General features: G+C 38.7%; 1 protein-coding gene across 1 annotated transcript in view; it reads left to right on the top strand.

Moving 5' to 3' along the window:
* Nucleotides 1–11252: 11252 nt before the first annotated feature.
* Nucleotides 11253–18932, top strand: part of arhgap42b (Rho GTPase activating protein 42b) — a 106332-nt gene continuing 98652 nt past the window's right edge. The window contains exon 1 of the mRNA XM_080053768.1: nt 11253–11545. Within this exon, the coding sequence (XP_079909894.1) occupies nt 11392–11545 (154 nt within the window). The 5' untranslated portion in view covers nt 11253–11391. The remainder of the gene's footprint in view (nt 11546–18932) is intronic.

Consider the following 18932-nt stretch of genomic DNA (forward strand, 5'->3'; position numbering starts at 1 on the left):
AGGGATAAAAACAAGATAAGATAAAGGTGCTCCGAGGAACTTTCAGTTTGTGATCATTCTTGCACCCCCTTTGGACAAAACCAGTAGTGTTTTTACGACCCCAGCTGTTGTTCCTGGGTGAGCGTACCCATGACAAAGGCATTGTATATAAAAATAATATTCTTTGCACTGATGGTCTTGTTCTCTGCTACATGTAATTTATGATCATCAGAGGAAAAATTAGACTGTTGCAGAAAATATTTAAAAGTTCCTCGTAGCACCTTTGGACAATGATAAAACCTCCTAACATGTTTGGTACAAACAATTTGAATTTGTTTTCTTTCTTCTAAAGAGAATAAATATCTTTCACGACCAAAGCAATAGTGATGGAAGAAATCTTTTGTTCTGTGCCACGGAGTGAAGTCAATCCATGTGATGTGTGTGTGTGTGTGTGTGTGTGTGTGTATATATATTCTACTTTAAACTCAAATGGAATCAAAGTACTTTTCTGAGATTCAGAAAGCAGAAATCAAAAGCAGCAGCCGGCACTTGAAGTGGTTGTTACCTGCTGCATCCTACAACTGGTTTTATAAATAAGAACAAAGAAGGCTTGTGTGTCTGTAGTGCGGTAACTGAAATCTCTGAGGCCCTATTCTCTCTCTCTCTCTCTCTCTCTCTCTCACTCACTCACTCACTCACTCACAGACTCACAGAGTTTGAGATTCTCACATTCAGTACAATGTGTTGGTGATGTTCTGAAATGTCTTCACAGCAGGAGGCCACATAGAGAAAGGCACCAAAGGGTTGTTATTTCAGCTCGACGGGGACGTGTCAGGTTGTTGTGAACGATGTTTTTGAATCTGCTGCTCCAAATTAAAGGTATAGTTCAGTATTTTTGAAGTGGTGTTGAATGAGGTACGTGTACGAGGTGATCAGTGCAGTGACTATAAGAAGTTCGGGAGACGTCGCTGTAGCAGAAGTCAGCATTGTACTGTTGCAGAAAGGGCGAGCAGAAAAAAAGTTTAATTTTTTCGACAAATATAAAGTTTACCATGCTGGCATGTTAATAAATGGCTCATATTCACTTGAAAAAAGTTTCAAAATAAACAGCTGTCTGCCAGTGCTGTGTAGCGCATCAATCCGCAAATCGGCAGTGTAAAAAAAACTAAATTCAGCGTACAATTGAAAGGATTTTTTTTGTTGTTGAGGATAGCATTTATACACGTGGCGTAAAAGCTGTTTTCTTCTGGCCCTTGTCTGCAACAGTACAAAACTGACTTCTGCTACAGCGACGTCTCCCCCAAACTCCTTATAGTGACTGATCTCCATAAGGTAACGCACTAACTATACCCAAGTGCCTCATACAACCACACTTCAAAAATACCGCACTATCCCTTTAAAGCCAAAGTCCCAGCGCAGCACACAACAACTGTTTGCTTACAGAGCTGGTGGAGCAGCACTTGTAATTCATCACCGAGATTTTAGTCTTTTTGCCTTTAGGGTCCCAGACAGGTATCACCTTATGAAGGGCAATGAGGCAGAAAATAAAACCGCTTTGCTCCCAAGAAAAAGCCCATCTTACTCTGTCTGTGTGTGTGTGTGTGTGTGTGTGTGTGTGTGTGTGTGTGTGTGTGTGTGTGTGTGTGTGTGTGTGTGTGTGTGTGTGTGTGTGTGTGTGTGTGTGTGTGTGTGTGTGTGGAGAAGATTTGTAAGTCAAAAGCTAAAAATGCAGAGACACGGATGAGGCTCTTATGTGTGCTGTATTTCATTTACTTTCTACCTGTTAGCATTTTCCACAGGATGTGTCCTTTACCTGACACCAGACTCAACTTAAAGCCTTTTGGAAACCTGGTCTAGCATAGTAAAAAAAATATATATATATGATATCAAAGCTGGGTGTCTCTATAAGCTTCAACACAAATCTGATTGAAAATACATTTACAAAAATATTATCAAACTTAGTTAAAAAAAAAAAAAATTAACTGTCTATGGACCGTCTGACAGGACTGTGTGGGCGTGGCTATCAAACTGTCTCAAAGGCATCAGTCAGGAAGAGAACTGTTGTGATTGGTTCAAAATACCTATAGTGTCATAAGAACCCGCCTAATCTAAACCAAGTTTCTGCAAAGTTCATCAAACTCAAATGACATTAGCTTTAATATGGATTGAAAAATATGCCTATAACTCTTTTCAGATGCTTTACTATCATGCAACTTCCTCCCCCAAATTACATATTTTTTTTAAAGGTTTTGTGGATTTGGGTTTACAGAGGATTTAAATACGGTATAACAGTGGCATGTTCATAGTATAAAAAATACCTCTGTCACCATCCCTCTATTTTTTCAGTGAGAAACAAATAAGTGTAGTCCCCTGTGGACATGGTGTTGATTTGGGAGCGATGCCTCTTTGTGTAAAGAGGAGGTAATCAAGCGTAACTGCTCAAACGTCAGCGCTACACGGGGACTCATAACCGAGAGCCGGAGCCACTCGCCACTTTGCCAGATTGCACTGTCACTAGGTAAACAACGCAGAAAGAATGAGGAAGGACTCATCTGATGGGAAATGTCAGTGCATGATTGGATTAAAAAAAGAAAGAAAAAAAAAAAAAAAACATTTCTAAATTAGGGACATTAATCATGAGCCTGAAATACAGTGACATGTCTTGTACACTCGACAGCTCTCTCTCTCACTCCCTCTGTGTGTGTGTGTGTGTGTGTGTGTGTGTGGGTGGGTGTGTGAGTGCCACCCGGATATTGTGCAATTACCTTAACACCGGATTTAAATGAAGAGTATACGCACGGCAGTGTCAATTGTTAATTGTGGGGAACGGCTCATATTATAGAGGGGAACTGCCGTCGAGGGAAAAGTCTAGTTATCAAATCCTGTCGTTTTTTTATGATGCATCTGTTTGTCGAAAAAAGTAATAAGGAGAGACAAAAACATGTCAGATTTTTTTTTATATTACTTACTAGCATACTTTTAGTTTACTATGAAATATCTGACAAACTGCAATATCGAGAATACAAACGACAGTTCCAGACTGCGGTAAAGTTGGAAAGTTGTTGACGGATTCAAACTTTTGGGATCAATAACTCATAAGCAAAACGTTGTTAAAACACAAACGATGCATCTCTGCTACAAACTAAAACAAGACGTCCTCTAGTAAGTTCCACTAATACGTGCACTGCACTCAATAACCGTAAAGATATTGAATATGTTTCGCTTTGGTATTTAGTTTATTAGATGACGCTCCCTGTCCCTTCCCACAGCCAGCTACACAAAGAGCAATATATTATTTGTCTGGTTTCAGCAGAATTGAGAATTTTTTCCCCCCCTCCCTAATACTCTTAGAAATACCTGCAAACATTAGCATGATTAGCTCAACACTAAATTCCCTTCTATTTGATGCTGCCTTAGTGCCCTACACTGGCTGTACTACCATGCCCTGTCACCTCATGCCAAATGTCTTCCTCTGAGCCACTTGGAAAAAAAACTGAGAAACTTTATCCTCCTCATCCCAGCCTATAATACACATGTCAAGTGTAACATCTTAAACTCCATCATATCTGTACTATCAGACAGAACATTGAGGTGTGTGTGTGTGTGTGTGTGTGTGTGTGTGTGTGCGTGCATTGAACAGAAACTTATCCAGCTATTTTTCTTCTCGTCTATCTTTCACATACAGTCATCATCTTTCACCCAGTAACCCCGATCTGTAGAGCATACACAGTGCACACAGCAATTAACTCAGTAACAGTTACACTAATGTATCACATTGCTTTGCTCGATGCATCGATGTAACAAACCGACCCTTGGGGGGCTGCTGCTGAACGATGGCACGAAGGTTTGAATTAATGGAGGCAAGATAGTATTATCTGATGTTTGAGACGTACTGTATACAGTATGTAAGGATAATTGGCTTCAGCTTAAGAAATCTTGTATTTATTGGGTTTTACTGTTTGAACAAAAACATGGGGTCATTCACATTCTTTAAAGATGTAGTCAGTGATTCTGGAGAATGTTTGTTGTGAATTTTTTTTTCAAAGTCAGTGAATATGTCCTCACGATCTGCTACCTGTCCATACTTATGTGCGCTAAAATTAAAGTCCAGTGTTAATACACAGCCTAGCTTCTGTAAACGGGCATGTTGCTAGGCACTGTGGGCCCCCTTTCTTTACACCCGCTTGTTTAGATTCCAGTTTACAGAGCCTAGGCTGTGTAGTAAAACAGGATTTTTTTTCAACACACACACACACACACACACACACACACACACACACACACACACAGTACAGGCAGGGAACAGATTGGATTGTAATGGGATATTCACTTGTTTTGACAAAGTGATTTTGAGAACAAGCCTCCTCCAAAATTGCTGACTACACCAACATTTGAGTAATCTGCCATTTTTGTTGTCTAAATACCTGGAAACTGTCATGCATGTATTTTGGCATTTCCCTATCGTGGAGAATTTCTGGCAAAATAATTGTCATATTTGTCATTGAAAATATTAATCAAAGCTTTATAATTCTTAATAGAAATGTATTGTTTGGACTCCTATACAATGTTATGAACAGAAAAAACACTGCCTGCCCCACTGTGCGATTGGCTCATATCAGAGGAAATCTAATCAGAAGCTGCCTGACCTACACATGAGTCATTTCCCAGCGAATCGATGCTCATTCTGCATGGATTATTGATATCTGATGCCAAATCACAGTGTTTGTTTTTCTATATGGCAAGGCCACATCATCAGCCGCCATGTTTAATGCAGTGAGAACGATATCGAGTGGACGGGAAAAGATGTGTTTCGTATCTAGTTTCTTCACTTGCATGTACGATGTGTGAAAGTCTGCACTCACTTAGTGTGGGCAGAAAGTGTGTGTGTGTGTGTGGTTAGAGTGTGATTTGTGTGCATGCATTCTCCCAGGCAGTCTTTTATTTGTGGTTTTGGTCTGGAAAACGCTTGTTTTCCAAATCACTTTTTTTCACAAAATCCTCTACCTGTCTGTACTGTGTGCACAGAGGTGCCCGTCCATATCTAGAAACATACCAATGTGTCCTCTGTATTAAAGCTCTAGTGCGTAACATCTGTCACCCCCATGAGGATGCCAGTTTGTAAACGTTGCCATACTGAGAAATACAGAAGGTTTTGTGGAACTGATGTATAGGCTTAATCAACTTAGTCAACTTAGGGACCACAATGGAAATAAGCCTTCGGGCTTTTTTGTGTTTTTATCCCTGGCTTTTTATGTATTTTAATTGTAACGGAGTGCTGTTCTTGTTTTTTATATATGATATGGTCAAAATAAAATCAATCAATCAACTAATTTGGCAATGGCTTGAAGGTAACCAACATTTATTTATATGGAAAAAGTTACGCACTACCTTTAAAATAGTTGGTTTCACACAGAGACAGACACATGCACTGCTTCTCACCAGACTAATTTCTGCATGACTAATATGAACGTGCGAATGCCTTTATGAGGTAGGAGTACAGGGACACAGCACTCTACTGGGTAACATCTTAATTAAACCAAATCTCCCTCAAAGACTCCACAGGCGGCTATTTTAGATTGCAATTATCCATACTTCATGCCGCTCACCGGCTTATGCACAAGTCCCTATTGGTGTATTGTTATATTTTTAAGGCGACATTTTAGACTACTTTTCATCATAATTCTCCCCAAAAGTGTTGAATTGCTGGAATGCACATCAAATAATGTTATTTTCTGTGAAATGAACTCATAACTAAACCAGTCCTGTCCAACCAAATGGATAAGGAATGTAAGGTATATTATTACGGCTGCATTAATCACATATCCCCAGGCAAACTTGTTTTTTTATTCACAAGCAATTTTAATATGATTTATTTTTTGTGGTAGTAGTGACCAAAATGAGCGTAACACCTTCCCAATAAATCACTCTGGGTTCCTCCATTCGGTTTCATTCGCAGACTTGAGATTTCTTCACTGCAAAATGTGAATGTTTAAAAGGAAGACATTTTTAAAGATGGAGCTCCTCAGGTGCACCCAAAGGCCACAATTCGTTCCAATTCCTGTGTCCTCACCATGGCTGTTTTGATGGTAGCTCACTAATGCCACACCTGCTGCATTGTGGGTGAATGTGAGTGACACAGATTTAGCAATTCGGGGAAACACACTGTCAAACCTAGGTGAAAATAAAAGCTGACAAGAAGCGATAGAAGATGGTAAAAGGTTATTTATTTTTACTTCAGGGATTTCAAATAATCCAGGCTAAGACCTAAGAGCCCTCTACTACTGTAGTATTTATGTATTGCGTTCTTTAGATCAAATATTGTGTTGTTTAGTTTTCAATGAGTCTTATATGATGTCTTCACCGCTGTAGGTTTGTGGCCATGTTTAATTTTTCAAGAAACTTTCTATTATTTATCTATGTTGAGTTTAATTTTTGGGGTAGTAAACATGTCATTAAACTGATATATTAATTAAATTTTACAGTAGCTTGCTGGTGCATTCATATTTTAATAGTTAGTTATTTTTTCATTAAAATGTTGCAAAATCTGCTTTTAACTGCTGAAACTACAAATAAAAACATTTGCCCGTAAAAGTGAATGAATGAATGAATTTGCATTTTAGTTTTAACATTGTTTCTTTCATTGAACTCAAATTGATGAGCCCCGTGGCCTCTTCATTACATCCTGACCGCTGTGAAGGCGCCTAGGGCTAGGGCTATTCACCCTCCAGCTCACCTGTGAATAGATTTGGTTATTGTTTTTAATATTTGTGTTTTAATTTGTTATGTATTCATTAAAATATATTAGATTTTAATTAAATTCTTGGTTTGTGTATGACCTGTGAAGAACGAATTGGCACCTTTGAGTGTGTGCAACCTTTTAAGAGCCCTTTGTTTAGGCAGAATCATGATGTTATTGTGGTCTAAACTTAAGGGCAAAGCAAGACGTGCTATGACAAAATATTCCTGGTATACTGCTGACATCATTTGTGGTTATCATTATGGTAAATGAGTAGGGGAGAACGGGGTAATCTGAGCCACTTTTTACATTTGCTCCCCTCTAAGCGAGCTAAAATTATTTATCACTCAAATTTACACATTTCCCATTAATTCAGGATGTTTCCTAGAAATGGGCATTAGCAGAATTTTTTCAAGACAAAGGGCAGTGAAAATATGATTGTTTTAAAAAAAGTTGTCATGTGGCTCACTTCACCCCAGCTGTGGGGTAAACTGATCCACTTACTTTTTCCACTCTGAAACTACCATAACAACACATATTGTAACAGTAAGAATCCTGAAAGCTAGCCACACATTCCAGAACTAATGTCGGACTAGTAAAAGAATGATGGGGTTTGGTCAATTAAGCAAAGCAAATTTTCTAAACACTTGAAAGGAACTCTGAACAAAATCAAATATAACATATTATAATTCAAAAGGTTTTAATAAGATTCAAATGAAAGATAGAACCATAGATTAGAACACAGGACCCTTAGAGCCAGCTAGTGTCTGGGGGTCAAAGCATAGGAAAATCAGAACCAGCGAGAACAGTCTGGGACTCAGAACACAGGAGAAGACCCAACTGGATTATAACATCAGCCTGTCATACTCTTCAACTAGGCCTACTCTACATTCCAGCCCTGAAGGTTACAGGGAAAGATGAGAAGGTGCTCTTTCCGTGTGGTTGCCCCAGGTCGTCTTCCTGGTGTATTTCCTTGGCATGATGGCTTTTCAACAATGTGTATGACATTAAAATAAAACATGTTATGTAATATGGTATGTAACTGTAAACAAAATTTCGTTGTTTTGGTACAATGACAAATAAAGTATCTTGAATCTTGAATCTTGAATATTACATTGAAATATGTTTAAGACTAAACTTAACGTGTGCCTCACGGTGGGGGAAAGTGAGACAGTGGCTCACTTTCCCCCACAGCATTTGGCTCACTTTCCCCCACCACCACAATTTGAGAAAAAAACTACCTCTCTTAGCATTTCAGGCTAATCTTCAGTTATCAGCATCACATGGTTTCATATGTTGGTAGTTCATCAACACGTATGATAGAAGTGTTTCTACGTTAATACATTTGCTTTGGCACAATAGTTGATTAAGTTGACAGCAAGAAAATTTACTTTTACATGCAAAATACCTATTTTGGTGAAAAAACATGCTTACCACAGTACCATGAGGTCCTCTCTTTCAGGGCCATGGGGAAATGAGAGGGGCTTGAAAACATATATCTCACATGACCAGAAATGTTTTCCGTTGCCTAGATACAGGGGGCGGCTCACATTACCCGATGCCTCAGATTCCCCCGTTCTCCCCTACCGTGCAGTAATAATAGGCCTATATATTTTCTTTAAAGACAGTGTTATTGGTTTAGAAAAATACAGTTTGACCATTGGGCTACTGGCCATTGCTGGAATATGTAGTTAACAAACACTAGCAAACATATGCTATGACAAAATGTTCCTGGTAATCTGCTTACATTATTTGTACCTGCATACTGCATGCCTTTCATATTGTTTCAATACAGTACATTGATAAACAAAACAGTAAAAAGGTATTGTTGCTATCTGTTTTGAGAATGCAGTTTGACCATTTATTAACCTTTATTTTTCCAGGAATATACTCATTGAGATTCAAAATCTCTTTTCCAAGAGAGTCCTGGCCAAGAAGGCAGCATAAAAACATAAAAGTTTCACATTAAAAAACAAAATTTCACACTTAAAACAAGACACAAAACACAATAAAAAGTAAATAAAAATAAAATAAAAAGTCACAAAGCATCAATCTCATTGGCAGTAAGTCAGTGTTCAGTAACCGGGCATGTACAGTTTGCGGTTAAATAGTCCTTAATCCTGCTTTTGTAATTGTTCATGGTGATAAGGGATTCAAGTTTAAGGTGTTCCTGTAGCTTACACCATGATGAGGGGGCAAAAGATTTAAAGGCACTTTCACCAAACGCAGTGCGAGTCCGAGGAACGTTATACATAATCAGACTGCTAGACCGAGTGATACGAGCACTGTTTTTAGGAACCATTAGAGAACACAAATAAGGAGGCAGATCGTACAAAATTGCCTTATAAAGGAACATATACCAGTGTTCCATCCTACGGGTGTATAAGGAAGACAGACCAACTTTCTCATACAATTTACAATGGTGCGTTCGGAATCCAGAGTTTGAGACAAACCGTAATGCTGCATGGTACACAGAATCTAGCAATTTCAGAGATGATGAGTTTGCGTGCATATATAAAATATCACCGTAATCAATAACAGATAAAAAAATGGCTTGGACAATTTTCTTCCTGGCACAAAAAGAAAAACAACATTTATTTCCATATAGGGCTACGGTCTGGCCATTGCTGCAACTTGACGTTAACACACACTAACAAACTGGGCTGCAGCCACAAGCCCCTGGCCGAGAAGGTTAACTGTCTGCAGTGATTTATCTGTGTGCTAGCTACAGTCAAAGCAGGTATCCTATTAGGAGAGGTTGCCACTTAGTTATTAAGGAAGGAGGGTACAAGGCCATCTGCCAAATGACACTGAGAAAAAGTGCCTGCCCCCAATCCACAAAATAAGCTTATGGTCTGATAGCTCTCGATAGCAAAGCATTAAATTATTGATGGTGTGTGTGTGTGTGTGTGTGTGTGTGTGTGTGTGTGTGTGTGTGTGTGTGAGAGAGAGTGTAAGCCAGTGCCACAACAATTGCGCCTCCTCCCAGCCTCCCTGAGGGTCAAAAGCACCAAAAAGTAGACGCTCATACTAAAGATATAAAGCCTCTGGAAACCTGGTCTAAAATAGTTCAAATCAATATCAAAGTTGGGTGTCTCAATATGCTTTTACAAAAACCTGATTGTAAATAAATGTTCATAAATATTATTTGAAAAAAAAAAGTTTACTGTCTAGATCGTTTGACAGGACAGTGAGGTGCATGGTTATATGAAACAATCTCCATGGCAACAGTCATTGTTTTTATAGAACGTTTGAAACATTCATAAAACTGCCGTGATTGGTTCAAAAATACATATTGTGTAATAAGAACCAGAGCATAGCCCCGCCTCATCTAAACCAAATTTCTGTCAAGTTTATTAAACTAAAATGACAATATCTTTCATTTGGATTGATACAATATGCCTATAACTCTTACCAGATGCTTTCCTATCATGGAACTAACTCCCCAAATGATAGGCTACAGGAGGATTTTGTGGATTTGGGTTTACATGGGCTTTAATGCCTCCATTGCGCGCCGGTAGCAAAACACTCATTAACAGTGTGACATCATTATCGCTATCCTTTTGCCGTTGTGTGAAGAAAATGTGACAAGTTCCCCTGACTCCAATTAGAAAGCTGTTTTAATAGCTTCTATTTAGAAAGATATTACTACAGACCCTTCTCACCAAAACCTTCCCTAATTCCACTCTGATTACCCGTAATTTCTGCAGAGTACACAGTTCAAGACTTTAAAAAAGGAAAACCTACTAACATAATTTAATACACGCGCGCACACACACACACACACACACACACACACACACACACACAGACTCTCTCACAAAATGGTAAGATGTGGCTGAGTCAAAGCTATGAAGGGTGAAAAGATAACAATTCTGTAAAAGTGTAGCAATGAGTTTGGGTTTGTATTTTTTTTTTTTACAACAATAGGCTAGTACAAAATCAGTGAAATGTAAACAGATAGGCATACTATTCCTCCGATGAAATAGTGGCCAGATTTAAATCAAGGTGTATATACTGTATATGTCAGCATCAGTAGGCTACTGTATGCTGGTGTCAATGTAGGCCTACAGAGTGATCTATTTGACGATGCTTTCAAGTATATTGTGTAGGCTATCTACTTTGTCAATAGACTTTGTCAGAAGTAGCCTAGGCCATGTCATGTGATAAAACATATTCCTGCTTCAGACCCAAACTTGAACTAAACAGCTGAATGCCAGCTGTTTCACAAACTTTAACTAACATTAATACACTATCTGATCCTAACTTAAATTTGGCTACACATTATAATTTGATGTGTAGCCTCATCTCATTAGTATGCACCTTTTACACAGACTATTTTCCCTCTGAGCGCCTATTCCCCCGGTGGACTCCAGAAACGTCAGTAAAACCACCCAAACTTAACCAGCAGGAGTCACGGCGCGACCACTGTTTTAACATGATAGGTAAAGCTCGAGAAAACAGCGGAGAAAATCAAAGCGGAAGTGAACCACTAAACGGACTGAAGCAGGAAAAGTTTTTTTGGGGGAAGAAGAACTTGGAGACAGACGGCTGTATTAGCGCTACATCGGAACTATCCTATGCGATGCAAAAGAAAACCCCGCTCACAGCCTCTGATGCATAGGAGTTGAATAGCAAGCATACAGTTTGAAAAGGAAAACTTTTAAGCGCTTACAATGGGGCTCCCCACTTTGGAGTTCAGTGACTCGTTCGTGGACAGCCCGGACTTCAGAGAGCGACTGAAATGCCATGAGTTTGAGTTGGAGAGGACAAACAAATTCATCAAAGATCTGATCAAGGATGGCACCATGCTCATCACTGCGCTAAAGAGTAAGTAGAACCAGCGTAACGTGGCCTTTTCACACTCACTTACGGCTCTGGGAAGAATCGTTTTATAAATGCAACTATCTGAAAACAACGGGGGAGCTTGTAATTGAAGGGATGCTCTCATTGCATAGGGCTAGTTTCATAGCCTACTGTGTTGAATGGTCCCGGGCCGGTGTTACGCAGAGTTTAGCATGCATGCCAAAAAAATTCTATGCACATCAGTAAGTACGAAACTGTAAATATAATTATGACAGTTATGTTCAGAAACAATATAATCTACTTGGTCCGGGCTCATCAATGACGATACATTGGTTTGTATTGGGTTTTTAATGTGGGAAAATGAATGTTGGGTGTGAAATTCACATTGGTCTCCATTGAAACACATTTATATTGCTGTTAAAAGGCTTTTCATCTTAAATCAAACCGTGCACAAGTCATTATTCTGTGAATGTTGTTGTTATAATTCTATGATTTCTTATTTTCTTCAACTTTTTGTCTGGCTGCTTGGCTGTGCTGCATGCATGGCATTGCAGGGGCGTAGCCAGGGATTGTGGGCCCCATGAAAACGTATTGCCCTGCCCTCCCCCTCCCCTCTCCAGTACATTTATAAATAGAGGCTTTGGATGGCTAATTCTTGACTGAACCCCTTTTTATAAGTAATTACATTGTAAATATAACATTACTTTATAATGTCAATTATTTATGAATTATTATAGTTTAATAAAAAAGAAAAAAAATGTTGGGGCCCCTGTCAGTCTCGGGCCTTTAAGCTCATCCTAATTTTCGCCAACTTACGACGCCCCGGCATGCATATTATTGTCCAACAGCCTCACAAGTAGACACTACAGTCAACACTGTATGTGTAATACGAATGTGTCAAGTCTGCCTTTTTACACTTAATCATAGAGAGATGGTTAGTGCAAAAGCTGGAATTTTCCTTGTGAGATCAGCCGATTAATGAAAGATGCTTTCAACTTGTCCATCATAAGTGTAAACATGGGCTGCTCCTAATGACTGTATGAATGAGAGGCTGATATATAACTGTCTAGATTCCAAGTCCACTTTCAAATTGCAGTAGTCTATATATGCTGATTAAATTGGAGTTCCTAGCTGCCCTTGCTGTAGGCTTGCCCTGAAGGAAGATGACTTTGTTCTGGTGGTAACATCACAAGGTCTGTCTGTGAAATGGAGACATTTTTTCGATATTTAAAGTCGCACTATGCAGTTTCAGAGGAGAGGGATTTGTTTGCATTTTGCAGAGAATTCAGTTAGTTTGCAAAACAGATTTTCTCTACATGTAATTCTTAGTATTGAATAATTATATCATCATGAAATTCAAACTAAATTAGTTTGAGGCCCCTGGAACCAAACCTAAGACTAGAATAAACCAAACTGTGGGGCCTGCTGCTGTAAACAACGACAGTGAAACAGTAACTTTTCAGGAAACTTTCTAACTTCAGTGTTCCAGGGATCACATTTTACTTTGAGGAAAGTTTATATGTATAAGGCATGAGAATATACTTTAGAAAATGTTCACTTCTCTGACACACAAAGTTACATAGTGCATCTTTAAATACGGAAAATAGCTGGTTTGGAAGTTGGAATAGGATGGGAAGGCCACTGCAGTGAAGGGCTTCCATCAGAAGTGAGTGCAAACATTGCTTGCTCTTAATGACTGTGTGAAAGAGACCGTCTAGATTCCATGTCCAGTCTGAAATTGCAGTATATATGCTGATTAAAGTGCACTGCCTGCCCTTGCTGTAGGCTAGCCCTGGAGGGAGATGACTTTGGTCTGGTGGAAACGTCACAAGTGTGTCTGTGAAATGGAGAAATATTAGAGAAAAATGTTAGCAGGTCTATTTCGATATGGAAAAAATGTCTGGTTTTGAATAGGATGTGAAGGCCATGGTAATGTTTTATAGTCAAACTCACTCACTCACTCACCTATCACTCAGTGCAATAATATATTTTTCACAATTCTACATTAGCATTGTCCTGTCAACCTTTAGTGTGAGAGAGTATGGCTCTAGTTGAATACTTTGACACATATCAACGTCAGCCTTCCCACGCATGTACAGAAAGCTTCTTTCTGTTCTCTGTTGCTCTCGCGGACAAGGCAGTCACTCACTCACAGTCATTGAAGCTAAAATAAGACCTAGCAGTTATCACATTGACAGGGCTTGAACATTTGTCCTCCATAGAAAAGCATGAAAGGAACATACAAAATGAGAATCGACATGCAGCACAGTATACCACACATTATTGTATGTGTTCGTGACTGTGTGCACATTTCTATATTAAGCATATACAGAGCTGAGATTGGCTCATTTTGTATTGTATCATGGGCCTATAGTGTGAAGATACGAATGTACAAATGAACATGTTTTTCGATATTCATAGATAAAAGTCCAGTATGTGCATATAACAGTGGTCTTTTATTTTATACCCTTAGAATGAGCCTTTGCAAATCTAGGATTCCACATATATTGTGGAAGGATTTGAGGCAGTGGTGGATGATGCCATCTTTAATAACTAGCTTTTTTGTCCTTAAAGGCCTACTTCACCGGTTTGAATATGAAGGTGAAAAAAAACGTACTTTGTAAATATTACTGTGATGTCACAGTAAAAGACATCACAGTAATATTTACAAAGTAAGTTTTTTTTTTAACCCTATATTTCTCTTTCTGTGATGTCACGAGAAAGAGAAATATAGGGTTAAAAAAAACACTCTTTCTGCCTTTTCTCAGTCTAGGATGAACCGATTTAAATTTTTTTCGCACATTTATACTACATAGGATCTCAGAATTCAATACACCTTCATATTCAAACCGGTGAAGTAGGCCTTTAAAGTAGGGCTGGGCGATTAATTGAATTTCGGTTACAATTTTGGCTTCCCTCGATCATGAAAACAAGATAATCGTAATAAAACGGTTATTGTGCGGCACGCCGGGTCATGTGTAGTAAATGCAGCGCACCCTTCTGTCTCCACCTGCGCTCCGCCCCGCCCGAACACTGTCGCTTTCAGCGATTCCAGTGCAATTGTTTATTCAGCATAAAGTTAAAACGCTCTTCCAGGATGTTACACCGAAACACAAAAGCCTTGCGCGATTGTAGCAGCGTTTCACTCGGTGAAACATGGTGTGATTGAGACACTGTGATGGCGGTGGGTAACGGTGTCATTCACTGTGAGAACTTGCCGGTGTGAGCCGCCGCGCAAAAAAGCTCTGTGGCTTTACGGGTAAAATGATAGTCGGGGATTCCTGCACGTTAACGTTGTTGAGGGGAAAGGCTTCTGCTTTCTGATTGCATTTCTCGAGCCTGAATATATTGTGCCATGTCAGCAAACTATCTGCGCGACAAGAGCAAATATACAGTGAGACGCACCCCCTCCGTTAGTTTCAGTCTACAGACGAAAAGTTACAACCAGCACCTAAGCATGGACTTTGTTTAAATAAAGCGTCTAATTTTTTATGATCAGCGCTCTGATGCAAATTCTGAAGTCTGAACATTACGGTGTCAGCTGTGGTGTAGTTTTTTTTACAGCAACTCAACGTGCACTGCAAAAAAAAAGAAGGCAATAAGTCGATATTTTTGTAGATTCATAGCCTACCTCCTCTTATAAGTCGAAGTACAAATCAATGAATTGTTCACAATCACATCCCTAGTAAAATATAAATTTTACTCTTAGATTCGAAGGTTTTACTGATTATTTATTTTGTGTGGCTTTTTAGCTGTAGGCTATGTTTGAGGAGCACAATTGGGAGTTTTGTTTATGTAATGTTGAAAGAATTGGCAGAATTTTCATTTTGGTGCATCCCTACAATGAATAATCGTCTTTAATAACCGTGATTACAATATCAATCAAAATAATCGTGATTATCATTTTTGCCATAATCGAGCAGCCCTACCTTAAAGGCCACCGTAGTGTCTGTAAATTCTCCGAACAGAAAGGGTTAGCAATGGGGAGCGTTGCAATCTAGAACTTTGCCCTCTACTAGATGCCACCAAAATACACCACCTTCAATCCACACTGTACCTTTAACCAAAGGGACATTCAAGGCAGAAATAGCGAGAGAGTGGATTTTCCTTTCACACTGGATCAGTCCCTTGTTTCTATGGATACATACAAACACAGAGACAGTGAGGGGAGCAAGGCATTGGGATCATCTTGCCTTTTTAGTTTTGTATTTGAAAGGATCCAGTATTTCTGAGGGCAGCTGAAGGCCAAATCCTATTCTCTACTTTTTTATTTTCAAATGGTTCCTTCAGTGAAAGCGCAGGTGGACAGGGGCTCCCCGCTAAATGCTTTATTCATGACGGTTAAGATTTTCGGTAAGGAGGATGTCAGAGGTCTCTGCAGTTTAATACCAAATTAGAACATAATGCTGCGGGTTGGACTGTGCATATCATATTGGCAATGCACAAAGTATATAATGAAATTGAGGTAGAGGCTCTCAAATGAAGTGGAATTTGTGGTGAGGGGAAATTAATTAACTGATAGTTAATGCTTACTTAACGCTATTAATGAATGGTCATTAAATGCATAATTAATATTTTTTTTATAAAACGACAACATTAAGAATTGGTAAAAAAAATCGTAAATGTTTTAAAACTAATATATAGATATAACTATTGCACAGTGAACCATGTGTTCATAACGAGGCATATATGAGACAGTGGCAAGTGCATCGAGAGATATAGGAAAGCTGAAAAACTGCTAAGTAACTTTTGGAACCCACATTACATGTCTCAGGAATCTTGACTCTTTGACAATTGAATGAATGAATACATAAATTAATGTATTTTAATTATTTTTTTTGAGCATAGCACATTAAAGTGGCTTCAAGGAACATTTTCTTGATTCTAGCGCCCCCTTTGGACAAAGGTGGTAGTGTTTTTTCTTTGTAGTAATGAGTGGAACAGCCCCTATAAGTGGAATGCGAAGAGACGGAAGTAAATTATGAATGGTCCATAACTTAGGATGCCACCGAGGTTTATGACCCCGTTATGACCCACCATCAGTGCTGAGTTGACAGGAAGCCCTTTAATAGCCCCTTTAAAAAATAGTCAATAATGTCATGTTTCAAAATTGAAGCGTAAACCATCAATTTATCATATTATCATTTATTCAATTGTATTCAAATACCGAATGTCACCAATTTCATCACCTTATTAACAACCAATACAGCACACAACATCATCTAATATCTACTATATCCATGCCTCTTATAATGCATTACAGTCTTGTATCATATACGGCCCTGTATCATACAGCCCCGGAAAAAACGACCAGTCTGGATTTTTCTTAAATCTTTATCCCTACATTACTTATTGAAAATGCTCTAAATGACAAGTTTGGTTTATAATATAAAATCAAAATGTTATTCATGTTACTCTAAAATATGCCTCTAAAGAGTAAAACAAGAGACACTGAACATTTGGAGAGGTCTCTTAATTTCTTCCAGAGCTGTATATCTATGTATGTACTCATTCTCTTAATAAGAATTGTAGTTGAAACATTCCCAACTGACTAAATTTAAAATTATTACTTTTCTTTTTAGATCATGTTTGGGAATTTTCTTTGCTTTTATTAGATAGTTTTCTGTTTTTTTTCACAAGCGCACCCTCACATTTAGAACGTATTTTGTTGGCGTGGATAATGTGTTCCAGGTGCAAGTTAAATCAAATGTGCAGATGCAGTAAATATATTTCCATCCGTGGCTGGCACACCGACTGTTCACACCTGTTGTAAATAACAAGCGCTGACTGGTCTTAATCCGTCCACTTGACTGCAGTAATTGAACACACTAAAAGCACTAATTATCCCTTTTGTGAGTCAGGTATGGACGAACCACAGCTATGAGGAAATAATGACACATTTTTAGATGTGCTAGGTAAGTTGGTTTACAAAGCACTTTGGCAGGTAGCCAGGAATCATTGGAGGCTAATGTTGTAGGCCTATACTTGAAATATATCTGGTAACATTGAAATGGTGGATAATGTGGAATAATAAGATACTCAGTTAGCCCCATTGTGTTTAATTAACTTACCTATACACCCCCAATCTGCATTTTGATTAAAGGAGCTAAGAGGAACTTTCAGTTTTTGTTGATTCTAGTGCCCCCTTTGGACAAAAGCAGTAGTCTTTTTACGACACAAATGAATGCTCTCCTAAAGATCTTTGCTAGTGCATTCCGGTGGCGCGTGTATTTTTATGAAGTATTTATTTGTGACTGTCAGATTAATAATGGTAATATGACGATGGTGAAGCGAAGTAAACTTTGATTAAGGATGTTCCGGTCTGCCTGTGGTTATCGTTTTGTCATATTTCTCTGGAAATCTAAACCGAGTGAAGGCATTGATAATAACTATATAAATAAACTGTTGTTTTCACTGAGGGTCTCTTTTGATGTTACTGTCAGTGGTCAATTATGATTATCATAGGAATTTTTTTTATAGAAATATTTATATATTTAAAAGTTTCTTGTGGGAAGCTTAACAAAACAATCTTGACATTGTGGTAAGTTTTAAGAATGTTTTAACCATTTGGAAAAATATGCTCAGATTGATGATACATTTTAAGCCACTACTTATTGGCCTGGTTAAGTAACAAGACCTCAGGAAGACATCCAACACTGAGACCCACATAGCACTTTAACGCACTTCTTTTTACACTCAGTTTCCTGCACAGATTACACGCGGGAGATAGCAGGTGTTTTGCTTGTAGGCAGCTTGTGTAGCGGTGTATGCTAAACTAATCCGACAAGCTGCTGGCTGCTGCCTCATATTAACTGTACAAGATATGCACTTTGTATAATATCAATCTTCTCATCTTACACTCATACCAGAAAGCAAATAGATACATTTCTCAGAATAACCTATGGCGCTAAGATGGAATGCTTGGTTGCTATGCAGCTTTAACATGAAGTCTCATTCAATTTTTCTATGTACAAAATGAAGGACATGGAAGGAGAGTATTTTTTCCGCTTGTTGTGCCTCATCCATTCATCTTGTACATCAGAACATGTCATTAGGAATTACGTTGAACGCCCCTTTTCTCACCAACTGTCACGGTCTTTTTTTTAATGAAACATGTTTATTTTTTGTTTTTTTAGATATTTTTTGGGCATTTTTCATGCTTTATTTGACAGTGTGAAGAGACAGAGGTGAAATGAGGCAGAGAGGGGAATGACATGCAGAGAACGACCTCGGGTGGTAATCGAACCCGGGTCTGCTGCTGGGCCCAGCCCGGGGCGGACGCCCTACCAACTGAGCTAAGGGCGCCCCTCCTGTCACGGTCTTTAAGTTTAATATACATCAGCCTTTTAACAACTGATTGAATCACCAGCTTGTATTAGGTATATGAGACTGTTAAGCTAGATATTCACTA

This window comes from Ammodytes marinus (assembly GCF_949987685.1).
Source record: "Ammodytes marinus genome assembly, chromosome: 3".
NCBI classification, from domain to species: domain Eukaryota; kingdom Metazoa; phylum Chordata; class Actinopteri; order Uranoscopiformes; family Ammodytidae; genus Ammodytes; species Ammodytes marinus.